Below are 13,509 nucleotides of genomic sequence, written 5' to 3'. Positions count from 1 at the left end.
TATATGGCAGTTGTTCGCCCGATTCTTGAGTATGGTTTATCAATCTGGGGTCCGTATTAGGTAGGACTGATAGAGAAGATCCAACGAAGAGCGGCGCGTTTCGTCACGGCATCGTTTAGCTGGCCATAGAGCGCCACGGAGACGTTAAACTAACTCCACTGGCAGACGTTACAAGAGAGATGTTGTGCATCACGTAGAGATTTACTATTGAAATTTCGGAACAGCACTTTTCAGGAGAAGTCAGACAACATATTAGCTCCCCCCACCCCCCACATACATCGAGCGTATTGACCACGAGGAGAAAATTCGACAAATTAGAGCCAAGACAGAAGCTTACCGACAATCATTCTTCCCACGCTCTACTCGCGAGTGGAACAGGATTGGAAGGATCAGATAGTGGTACCGAAAGTACCATCCGCCACACACCATTAGGTGGTTTGCGAAGCATGATGTACATGTAGATGTAGATCTGCCTCTTCCGATATAAATTTTATGACACTGCACGCAGTATCCCGTGTGTGATATGACGCATTTTCCTTGGAGTGGAGACTGCGAAACCATACTGTGTAGAACAAAGATAGCAGTCAGAACTCTCGCAATACAGTAGTCAGTCGGCTACAAACCACTGTGGCGGCTACCACTAACAGATTAAGTGTGCAGCTCAGCAGGACACAGGCAACTGAGGTGGCCACCTCTTCAGAATGAAGGATGGGCTCACTGAGTGATCAGGAAGAGAAAGCATTCCTGCACACGGGCCACATTATCTTGCGTGACCTCTAAGCTGGTTCGAATCCTGGTGGTGGATGAAATTCTTCACGATCACCAGTCTTTGCGCCAATATCCTGGATTAAATTCCAAACCACTCCACGTTTGATGAAATGAGGGCATGTGACACTGTTGATGGTGATCCATCCGCTAGATGGGGACGTTCAGCTTGGCTTTACCCCTGGTACTATTGGAGAGGAGTGCGTCATGTGCAGCACCGTGTTTCAACCTCTCCATACCACATCATCTTCATAAAACGTATACATAATACCACACTGTACACATATCCATTACACTCATATTGAAAAAATACACATAACCACAAGGAAAGGGGCCATACAACATTTACATGAGAAGTAACCCAGTTGTGGAAGAACTTCATATTATGAAATACTACGTCACTTGGCTGCACTGTTCACAAACAAAAATTATGTACACACATTAGCATCTCTCTCTTAACCAAATCGCACGGGTATAGCGATGATTTCATGTCGCGGTAGCCACTTCATTCTAAGTCGGATTTAACAATAGTAACTTCACGATCAGCATACGTCGCACAGCACAATACCTTCGCGATTAGTCCATGTGGTTCAGTTCATAGTTCGATGCACATGGCGTAGTCAGTGCACAGCGGCAGGTATTTACGAATACAGAAAACTTCCCGTAAGATTGCTCTCAAACACACAAGTGCCTCGCCTCTCGCAATCTGTGAGATACTCAAACACGCACCTCAGGGACCTTTCCAACTAAGTTTCGCATGCCAGACGTCTCTAAGCTCCTAGAAACAAACGAAAGCATTGCTACCGACGAGCTATCTACAATATCAGTGTGCACTCAGCGTCAAGAGGTATACTGAGGAACTAACCGAATGAGAAGTAGCGGCTCCAAGTTTCAGAGCGCTGAAAATGGCTGGGAGAACGGTGTGAAGGTGCTGTGTCCCTGCACACATACGAACGGCTATATAGAGAGGAAATGGCACAGCCTTTGTTGAACACTGCTTGGTCCACTGCGCTCCATCACCGAGTTAAATTATTATTATTTTAGACATATATTTGTGTGGTGTCTGCCCTGATGTCCAAAAGATGAAATGCTAATTCATCAGCTCTTTTCGAAGTTGGTGCTCGGAGGATAAAAAATTTTGTCAAGTGATCCTGTTATACAAATACGAACTTCGACTTATTACGTGGGTTTGCCAGCATGTCGATTAAGTCAATTTGGCATCGTGAATTCATTTCAGTGTGTGAGATAGGTTTCACTACAACACACATGTTCATTTTTTTTTAAATATGGTTAATATAATTTCAGAAAAGTAACAATTGGCTCAGCAGTCACTTTATTGTACTTAAATTCAGTTCCATAATCATCCGAGTGCGGCTGCCATGGCCCATAGAAATGTGAGTCTCTTGTATTACATTACACAGTTCATGAAGACAAACGTAATGAAGAATTTTTTGTTTTCCAGCAGACACTTGTGCTATCTGTTTCTCTTCACCTCAGATGTTGAGCATATCACATCTTGCTTCAAACGTCTGTATTGAACTGGTTTTTTTTTTTTTTTTTTTTTTTTTTTTTTTTTTTTTTTTTTTTTTTTTTTTTTTTTTTTTTTTTGAAACGGCTTTTGCATTTTTCACGTTACTTAACAGAATGTTATTACTGAGTTGTTGCGTAAAAATTGTTGTCCTTATGCACTGATTCACTTAAAAGTTTATGAAATCTGTTACGTGTAACAAGAAGGAACACCACTAAGGCGAGTCGCAAAGATGAACGCACATGCGCTCACGATACTCGGCCCAGCGGTTAGCGGCCTGGTAACAAAATGTCATCAACAAAAAAACATGTCTGTACTTGGACGACGGATGTGGGATATTCCTTCCAGCTTTTACCAGTTCGCATGGGAAATCGAAAGTGTTGCCTACGTCTCTTGATGAAAGTTAGAAATCTATGCACTGAATAAAAAATTTTAGGTTTTACTGGTAAATTTTAGGATTTACCAATCATCTTATTTTTACAGTAATATGTAATCTGAAAAAGAGGGAGACGGCACCTTGACATCGGTTTCAGTACGAATGCACAAATATAGTTAGAACTCTTATGGTAATCAGGATTAGCGATTAGAGAGTTTCATAAAAGACAGGCGCTCTATTGCAGCGTGTGCTGAGTTGGAAATTTGAATCTGTAACGGGACATCCTCCTCTAGCGTTATTTATCCTCAACAATAGTTGTCGACACCAGTATTGTTTCTTGAATCTTGGACAGATCAGTATTATCACAGTTACTTTCCTGAAAACATTCTTATAATTTTATACACAGCATGATATATTTCAAGCTAAAATTTAAGAAAATTATTTACTTTATAAAATATTTTAGTTTCTGTATTATAAGCGATAAGTACGAGTCCTGAATGTACAGTTCAAATAATTTTTTTTAGACATTACAAATTATTGGCGCACACAGTATTTCTGCTAGTAATTACGCAACCCTACACTTTTTACTATATTTATTACTGTATTCATTTATGAAATAATAATCGAAACTAATACTGTAACGCAGGAACTCATTTATTAAGAAAATATTGTAAACCCTTTGGAATATTGTTAGTTTCCGCAGAGTGTGGGAGTCGTAAGCATGCCCCTGATGTGATCGGACGTATTTTCATATTTTATGCGAACAATGTAATTTCGGCTTTGTTAATGTGAAAAATCGAAAGACTGTATGATATACTAAAACCTACGAAAGTATATTTAGGTAAAACAAAAATTCTGTAAAAACAATCTTCAAGTATAGATGAATCCAAAGGGCCTAAAATGTGACGTTTCCAGCTTCAAGAATCAGACCCCTAGACAAGGACTGGAGCCAATTCTACATGACAAGCTAAGTAACTTAGAAAGTTTACTGTAACGTTCGCTCCTCTCAAATCTTCATAAAAGAGTAATGTGCACAATGGATGGAATTAGGAAGGAGGGATTAATTACAAGTCGCACAGGGACTGGGTCCGGATGGTCGAAGCGTTTAAGGCAACACATCACACGGAGCAGGAAATAAGGGTTCGAGGCCCAATCCGGCACAAATTTTCAACTTTCGCCACCGCTTTACCGCAATGCCCTATGCGGCTAGCCGTCACGATTTCCCATTCACCGCCTCCGTTTCCTTCTCCTTTCCTAAATTTCATGTTTATATAGCATTTTAATTTCTCTTCAGCCGAACTTATTTCTTGTCATAAATCTGAAGGAGTAACTATTTATCACAGCATTTCCTCAGTATACCTACCTTCCTCCACCTCCACCTCCACCTCCACCTCCACCGCCACCTCCACCTCATCCTACCTCTCCCTCTCCACTTCCCTCTCCCCTCCCCCTCCCCCTTCCCGTCCCCCTCCCCTCCCCCTCCCCTCCCCCACCCCCTCCCTCCCCGCTCCCCCCTCACCTTCCCCTCCCACCACCCCTCCCTCCTACTCCCCCTCCCTCCCTCTCCCTTCCTCTCCCTCACTCTCCTGCTCTCTCTCTCTCTCTCTCTCTCTGTGTGTGTGTGTGTGTGTGTGTGTGTGTGTGTGTGTGTGTGTATAGTCGCGAGTCCGAGTCTTCTAATGCTGTACTTGTTCGCAGCAAGATGTCGGCTGCGTGGTGGGCGCTGGCCTGTGTGCTGGTGGCGGCGGCCGGGGCCCCCGGGTGCCTGGCCAGGGGCAGCCTGCCGCTGGTGGAGCCGTCGACGCTGGCGTCGCTGGTGCGCGCGGCGCCGCTGGTGTTCTGCGGGCGCGTGGCGCGCGTGCTGCTGCCCAGCCGCAGGGAGGTGCTGTCGCTGCAGATGGACGGGCGGGCGCGCGTCGTCACCGCGGGCGGCCGGCCCGTGCCCGACGAGGCCATCGCCGCCGTGCTGCTGGTCAGCGTGCGCACCATGGTCAAGGGCACGCTGCCCGGGCAGAGCCCGCCGCAGGAGCCCGTCGACTACCTGTTCCCTCGCAAGACTGTCGAGGTGAGCGCTTTCTGCGTGTTTGTACACTTCGTGTTCAAAAGTATCCGGACACGCCCAAAAACATATGTTTTTCACATTAGGTGAAATGTGTTTGCACCTACTGCCAGGTACTCCATATCAGCGACCTCAATAGTCATTAGTCATCATGAGAGAGCAAAACGGCGTGCTTCACGAAACTCACGGACTTCGAACGTGGTCATGTGATTGGGTGTCACTGGTGTCATACGTCTGTACGCGAGATTTCCACACCCCTAAACATCCCTTTGTCCACTGTTTCCGGTGTGATAATGCAGTGGAAACGTGAAGGGACACGTACAGCACAAAAGCGTACAGGCCGACCTCGTCTGTGGACTGACACAGACCGCCGGCAGTTAAAGAGGATCGTAATGCGTAATAGGCAGACATCTATTCAGTTCATCGCACAGGAATTCAAAACTGAATCGGGATCCACTGCAAGTACTATGACAGTGAGGCGGGACGTGAGAAAACTTGCATTTCAGAGACGTACTGCTGCTCATACGCCACACATCACGCCGGTAAATGCCAAACGACGGCCTCGCTTGGTGTAAGGAGCGTAAACATTGTACGATTGAACAGTGGAAAAACGTTGTTTGGAGTGACGAAATCACGGTACACAATGTGGCGATGCGATGGCAGGGTATGAGTATGGCAAATGCCCGGTGAACTTCATTTGCCAGCATGTGTAGTGCCAACAGTGAAATTCGGAGGCGTTGGTGTTACGGTGTGGTCGTGTTCTCATGGAGGTTTTAAGCACCTTCTGTTGAAGAGCAATTCGGCAATGGCGATTGCATCTCTCAACACCAACGGGCACCTGTTCATAATGCACGGCCTTTGGCGGAGTGGTTACACTACAATAACATCCCTATAATGGACTGCCTGCTCAGAGTCCTGACCGGAATCCCATAGAACACCTTTGTGATGTTTTGGAACGCCGACTTAGAGCCAGCCCTCACCGACCGACATCGATACCTCTCCTCAGTGCAGCACTTCGTGAAGAACGGGCTTCCATTCCCCAAGAAACCTTCCAGCACCTGATTGAATGTATTTCTGCGAGAGTGGAAGCGGTCATCAAGGCTAGGAGTGGCCCAACAATATACTGAATTCCAGCATTACCGCTGGAGGGAGCTATGAACTTCTAAGTCATTTTCAGCCAGGTGTCCGGATACTTTTGATCACATTGTGTACGTCTTAGCACAATGTCAACGAAAGCACGGAGTGTGAATTCCAGTATCCGTATCGGGGGAAATTGTGTACCTTTATTTCATAGTCGAGGCACTTGCCGCACTGTGGCGCAAGGCAGTCAACGGCCGACTCGCGAAACTCCTGGGGTGGCGTTGTGAACCAGTTCCGAGCGCATTGCTTGACATCTGAGTAGAATTGTTTTCCTGTCACGATCTTGTTTAGCTCACCAAAATTGTCATAATCAGTTATTGCAGTGCGTGTCTTATTCTGATCACAATACTCTGCGGCGACACAGCCGTTACGAGAAACATCAAATGAATTCGCAACTGGAAATACGTATTACCGTTGGCTATTGAACAGTAAGCGGGAAATCCGGGTTCGAGTCCCGGTCCACCACAAATTTTCGTTGTCGTCATTCCATTCAACAGCCGATGGTAGTCCGGTAGTCCTTATTCGCAATAGCGATTTCATTCGAAATGTCATAATGGCGGGAAGACAGATCCGGATTGTATGCAAGGTGTCTGAAGACTTATTTCAATGTATGTCACATCTCCTTTAGTACGTTTACTGCATGGTGTCCTGCACTGATGTGGAGCACAATGAACCTGCAGATGAGGTGCCGCAATCTTAGCGATTTGATTACTTTGCAAATGGTGGTCAAGGTTTCTGAGTATCGCTGAGCGATCACCGTCGTTCCAGGCTGCAGGAAGTCTGTAAGAAAAGGACCATTTCGCTCATAGAGGAAGGCGAGCATAACCTTTCCCACAGTTCAGTGGACAGCTTTGAAATGTTTCGGTGGCGACATTCCAGCGTACTTCCACTAGAGACTTCTTCGTTTTAATTTAGTTTAGAAGTGACGACACTATGTCTCTTCTGCAGCGACCACTGGTTACAGGAAGTCATTCCCTTCTTTGACATAACGCTTCGTTGAGAGAGAGTGAGTGACATTGCATTGACTGTGAGGCACCCAATGGAAGGCAGTTTGTGAGATATCACTCTGACGTTAATGATGGTGTGAGCACTTCCAGTATTTCGACGCCAACAGATGCTGCCGCTACTTACTGGTCGCCAATAACGGTGGCTTACTATTCCGAACATTGGGATTGGTTGTTCCGTGGGGTGTTACAGAACGTGCGTCATTGACCAACGACATCCATCCTTTTCTTCATCACTTCGGCCACGTCTTGATCCTTCAACGAACGTACATTGTACACCGTACACTTGTGCCAACCTCCAGTTAATTTCCGTTCCCTGAACTCCTTACACTGTCAGCAAACACACTAAACTCCTTTGCTCTTCTTTTAAACCCTCCATTTAAGTACGAATGAGTGGTAGTGTCAACATCGACACTTAAGTTTCATGCTGATAAATAATGCGCAGACCGTGAAATATACTACTCGTAGTAACTGATGCTCTTTTGATGTTAACTGCAGTAAGGTAGCTATAAAGTGCTACCAATGGTTGATTGCAATTAGCGCATTCCGTACGCGAGTGGTAGCATGCAGACTGGTAAGTGCAATTCAGCACAAACTCGTCGCAATAGGAAAGTGTTTGGCAAACAAAAATTTATCAAGGTACCCATACTGATTAAACACTTGCAGCAAATATTATAGTCCTATTATCCAATCAAAAAGTGGTGATAAGCACTGTCTGATTCACAGTGGAGGCTGGAATGGAGGATAAATTCTTTCGATATTAGTTTTTTGGACTGACATTTTGTGTTAGTCCAAGCGTAAACGAAACACTCAGCATACGCGACACCGCCCAATTCTCGAAACCTCCTGACGATAAAACTATGATCTGAACCCGGATTCGAACCTGGGACCTTCGCCTTTCACGGACATGTGTTCTACGGGATGATCTATCCAACCACAACTCGCGACGCATCCCTCACAATTTTAATTCCGCCAATATTTGTTCTAACTTCCTAAGTTAGCCCTGAGGACGTGTTGTGAGTTTGTACAATAATTTCCTCTAACAGGTAAGAATCCCAGACCAGCATACATTTTTACTCTGACAGGAAGTTTCAAGTCATCGCACACCACGTTGTAGAGAGAAAATTCGTTCTGAAAACCAACACCCGTTTTTATATAGCAAGGCACAAGAAACAATACAGACATTTGTGCATTCAGTCCTTGGAAAATATTGTGAAACGATCCTATATCATTATATTGCAAAAATTTGCTACTCTCAAATCAGGACCCACGTTCGTAGTGGACGTCTTTTGATCAATGAATGGTGTAGTTGGAGTCACGTACGACGGTGAAACTTCCTGGCAGATTAAAACTGTGTGCCGGACCGAGACTCTAACTCGGGACCTTTGCCTTTCGCGGGCAAGTGCTCTACCAATTGAGCTACCCAAGCACGACTCACGCCCCGTAGTCACAGCTTAACTTCTGCCAGTACCTCGTCTGGTCACGTACGATGGCGGTTGAATTTAGGCTTGTTCTGCGCACCTACGTCACGTATGCTCCGACAGCCAATGAGCGTTCAGTATGTTTTCTCTGCTGTTAAATGCCGTAACTAATGCGAGTATTCAACGTAATCGTAGCGAGTTGTTTAGTGGTGGTAAGCGATAAATTCCGCATAAGTAGGCGAAAGACATAATTTGCAGGAATACGCTTTCTTCAAGCGGGAAGCACGAGCTTGCGCCTGTCGAAACCGCTTGGCACCGTCAGCAACGCAAACCCCGTCCTTGCGTCGAAATGCGCCAACCACCATCTTTCGCGAATCGGACTGTAGTGAGTGCCCAAAGAGAATGGAATGTTGCTGAGAACGTCTTTCCGTGACACAAAGCGTGACCTTTATTAGTATTGAGTGTAACCGCAGCCAGAAGGATGCCAGAAAACTTATGGGCGCAATGAAACTATTGCCGATTTTGTCTACCAAGGATTTTCATCTGTCACGATCGTAGTCCAGCGGTGATAATTTTTAAATGCCCCAAGAAAGGCGTGAATTTGATCTCCGTAACGGTTAAGAAATTTACATTGCTGCCAGGAAGCAGTTTTCATTCCGATTTTTAGTTGAATTGGGGCTCTACGTTTACGTTCGTATCGTCTCCGCTTTCGAAAGAAACCACTAAACAAATGGAATGGCGATGTTTAGCCTACGTGTTCATCCAATATTGTCATCCAGTAACATCATAGCCAAAGGATGGATGTAGCCTGCTGTACAGTGGAATGCAATTCCATGTATTTTAGCTTAGTTCCATACCATACCTGTGAATCCGGAGTTCGGATCACTTACACAAAGTACAGGGCCATTACAAATGATTGAAGCGATTTCATAAATTCACTGTAGCTCCATTCATCGACATATGGTCACGACACACTACAGATACGTAGAAAAACTCATAAAGTTTTGTTCGGCTGAAGCCGCACTTCAGGTTTCTGCCGCCAGAGCGCTCGAGAGCGCAGTGAGACAAAATGGCGACAGGAGCCGAGAAAGCGTATGTCGTGCTTGAAATGCACTCACATCAGTCAATCATAACAGTGCAACGACACTTCAGGACGAAGTTCAACAAAGATCCACCAACTGCTAATTCCATTCGGCGATGGTATTGAAACACGTATGTAACATAGCAGCGATGGTGAGGCACGTTAAAAATTTTGACCAGAGAGCCTATTATCGTGGTTAGTCTGCGCTTGACCGCGCGAGTGTTGCGAGTAGTACGCTAGTAGTCGTCATGTAGAGCAGTACGGGAGTAGTCGTCATGCAGAGCAGTCGGTCAGTAGTAGCAGCCCAGTGCAGTTGTGTGATGTAGTCTGTCGGCAGTAGTGGTCTAGTCCTGTCACGGTCGCGAGCGGGACGCAGTCGGCGAGCGTCGACATGGCATTCTGGTCAAGATGCTGAATGAGGTATATTGTTAATGTAGGTAATCATCAGATAATGTAAAGTTTATTTATTGTAATTAATTTCCAACAAGTGCCCCAATAATAATTTTGATTTCAAAGCAATTTTTACAAAAAAAATTTATTTAATTGAACTAACGATTTCGTTCCACTTCCCTTAAAGAAAAGTTTCAGTTAAATTAAAAAAAAAAGTATTATTTGCAATGCAGTTCCTCCAAGCCGTGGGCAACAATAAGAGCAGAAATTTGACAAGCAGTTTCAATGAGGTAAGAATTTAATTCTGATTTTTTTTTTTTTGCACAGGGCCAAAGACCGATATTTCGGTTTAATTGAGTTTACATTGTCACTGGAGTCTCAATAGCATTGAATTGTTTTTCATTATTTTCGTGAGAGCTTACACTTTGAGTCAGATTGCGATTCTCATTTTTATTGTCATTAAATTTAATTGCTAGGGAGGTTATGCTTCTTGGCTCCATTTCTATTAAACTCAAGTGTAACCTCCCCACAGAAATTTTAAAAGAAAATAAGACAATATTTAATACAAATGGAGCCAAGAAGCATAACCTCCCTAGCAATTAAATTTAATGACAATAAAAATGAGAATCGCAATCTGACTCAAAGTGTAAGCTCTCACGAAAATAATGAAAAACAATTCAATGCTATTGAGACTTCAGTGACAATGTAAACTCAATTAAACCGAAATATCGGTCTTTGGCCCTGGGAAAAAAAAAATCAGAATTAAATTCTTACCTCATTGAAACTGCTTGTCAAATTTCTGCTCTTATTGTTGCCCACGGCTTGGAGGAACTGCATTGCAAATAATACTTTTATTTTTTTTGAAATTTAACTGAAACTTTTCTTTAAGGGAAGTGGAACGAAATAGTTAGTTCAATTAAATAAATTTTTTTTGTAAAAATTGCTTTGAAATCAAAATTATTATTGGGGCACTTGTTGGAAATTAATTACAATAAATAAACTTTACATTATCTGATGATTACCTACATTAACAATATACCTCATTCAGCATCTTGACCAGAATGCCATGTCGACGCTCGCCGACTGCGTCCCGCTCGCGACCGTGACAGGACTAGACCACTACTGCCGACAGACTACATCACACAACTGCACTGGGCTGCTACTACTGACCGACTGCTCTGCATGACGACTACTCGCGTACTGCTCTACATGACGACTACTAGCGTGCTACTCGCAACACTCGCGCGGTCAAGCGCAGACTAACCACGATAATAGGCTCTCTGGTCAAAATTTTTAACGTGCCTCACCATCGCTGCTATGTTACATACGTGTTTCAGTATGCGCAGTTTAAAGCTTCTGGATGCCTCTGTAAGGGGAAATCAACGGGTCGGCCTGCAGTGAGCGAAGAAACGGTTGAACGCCTGCGGGCAAGTTTCATGCGTAGCCCGCGGAAGTCGACGAATAAAGCAAGCAGGGAGCTACACGTACCACAGCCGACGGTTTGGAAAATCTTACGGAAAAGGCTAAAGTAGAAGCATTTCTTAAACAGGAGATTGGGACGATGGATCGGTCGTGGTGGAGATCATGATCAACAATTCATGTCATGGCCTCCACGCTCTCCCGACTTAACCCCATGTGATTTCTTTCTGTGGGGTTATGTGAAAGATTCAGTGTTTAAACCTCCTCTACCAAGAAACGTGCCAGAACGGCGAGCTCGAATCAACGATGCTTTCGAACTCATTGATGGGGACATGCTGCGCCGAGTGTGGGAGGAACTTGATTATCGGCTTGATGTCTGCCGAATCACTAAAGGGGCACATATCGAACATTTGTGAATGCCTAAAAAAACTTTTTGACTTTTTGTATGTGTGTGCAAAGCATTGTAAAAATATCTCAAATAATAAAGTTATTGTAGAGCTGTGAAATCGCTTCAATCATTTGTAGTAGCCCTGTATATCTTAGACAATGAAGTGCAGCACAAGGTCTGTATGTAATTAATAATACAGAAATAAAACTATATTTTGCGTTAGTTTCATTTTTACTCGTTTCACTACGTGTTTCAGATCACAACATCGCGAACACCTGGAAACGTTTGTCGTGAAATACTCAACACAACAAATTCATGCGGATAATTGTGTATATATGCAGCAAGTGGTATTGGTCTTTTCGAAAGCCTCTCATGTCTCATTCTTGCCGCTCGACGCGAAAAACAATGACATGATCATCAATTAACACAGTTTATGTAAACTACAAGTGAATCCTCCTGGCGTTGTCTGTGTCACTGTATAAACACGATGTGAATCCTGTAAAAGTTTCGTTAATGTGTAATATTGTTTTATTTATACATCCGGTATAACAAAGTACGATACGATAGTTATTCGTAATACCTCAGATCCTCAGTGCTCCTTGCACGTGATGAATACTGTAAGCCAGTGGCGCGGCAGATCTTTTTTTTCGATAATGTGGTAGGCCATCCAACTTCCAGCGAGAGAAACTCGCCTCTGTAAATGACGTGACAGATGCTTTTAGTGAACACCATACATTTTTGCGTCAGAGAGGCTTTTCTTTCATACATTTGCTATAAAGAACTTTACATTTTGCCCACCTGCCACATACGGCGTGTTGCTGCAGGCCATTACAGATTGGTATCAGAAATTAATTAATTAGCCTCTAAAGCAAAAAGTACGCGGGCCAACTGGAAAGTTCGTGGTGTTGGTGGCACGCATGGGAGAACACTACCCCGCGGAACGCGGCGCCACACAAGCCTTTTATCAGAATGGAACCAGCTAATGCACTCGCAATCGTCCCTGAGAGCAGAAACAAAATTCCGCTGCGTGATGCTGAAACCGTGTGTTCGCCAAAACCAGATATATAATGAACAAATGATCTTTTTGTAGAATTTACGAAGGTAACGTCTCGAAATCGTGATCACTTATCAGTTAAATATACACTCCTGGAAATTGAAATAAGAACACCGTGAATTCATTGTCCCAGGAAGGGGAAACTTTATTGACACATTCCTGGGGTCAGATACATCACATGATCACACTGACAGAACCACAGGCACATAGACACAGGCAACAGGGCATGCACAATGTCGGCACTAGTACAGTGTATATCCACCTTTCGCAGCAATGCAGGCTGCTATTCTCCCATGGAGACGATCGTAGAGATGCTGGATGTAGTCCTGTGGAACGGCTTGCCATGCCATTTCCACCTGGCGCCTCAGTTGGACCAGCGTTCGTGCTGGACGTGCAGACCGCGTGAGACGACGCTTCTTCCAGTCCCAAACATGCTCAATGGGGGACAGATCCGGAGATCTTGCTGGCCAGGGTAGTTGACTTACACCTTCTAGAGCACGTTGGGTGGCACGGGATACACGCGGACGTGCATTGTCCTGTTGGAACAGCAAGTTCCCTTGCCGGTCTAGGAATGGTAGAACGATGGGTTCGATGACGGTTTGGATGTACCGTGCACTATTCAGTGTCCCCTCGACGATCACCAGTGGTGTACGGCCAGTTTAGGAGATCGCTCCCCACACCATGATGCCGGGTGTTGGCCCTGTGTGCCTCGGTCGTATGCAGTCCTGATTGTGGCGCTCACCTACACGGCGCCAAACACGCATACGACCATCATTGGCACCAAGGCAGAAGCGACTCTCATCGCTGAAGACGACACGTCTCCATTCGTCCCTCCATTCACGCCTGTCGCGACACCACTGGAGGCGGGCTGCACGATGTTGGGG

The 13,509-nt window shown here is 44.7% G+C and overlaps 1 protein-coding gene across 1 annotated transcript in view; it reads left to right on the top strand.

The window, feature by feature from the left end:
• Positions 1-13,509, top strand: part of LOC124594030 — a 166,667-nt gene that overhangs the window by 112,932 nt on the left and 40,226 nt on the right. Inside the window, exon 2 of the mRNA XM_047132381.1 lies at positions 4,372-4,734. Within this exon, the coding sequence (XP_046988337.1) occupies positions 4,372-4,734 (363 nt within the window). The remainder of the gene's footprint in view (positions 1-4,371; positions 4,735-13,509) is intronic.

The sequence above is a fragment of the Schistocerca americana genome, chromosome 2 (genome assembly GCF_021461395.2).
Source record: "Schistocerca americana isolate TAMUIC-IGC-003095 chromosome 2, iqSchAmer2.1, whole genome shotgun sequence".
NCBI lineage: Eukaryota > Metazoa > Arthropoda > Insecta > Orthoptera > Acrididae > Schistocerca > Schistocerca americana.
Note: the sequence above shows the minus strand (reverse complement) of the source record. Positions and strands in the feature narration are given on the sequence as shown.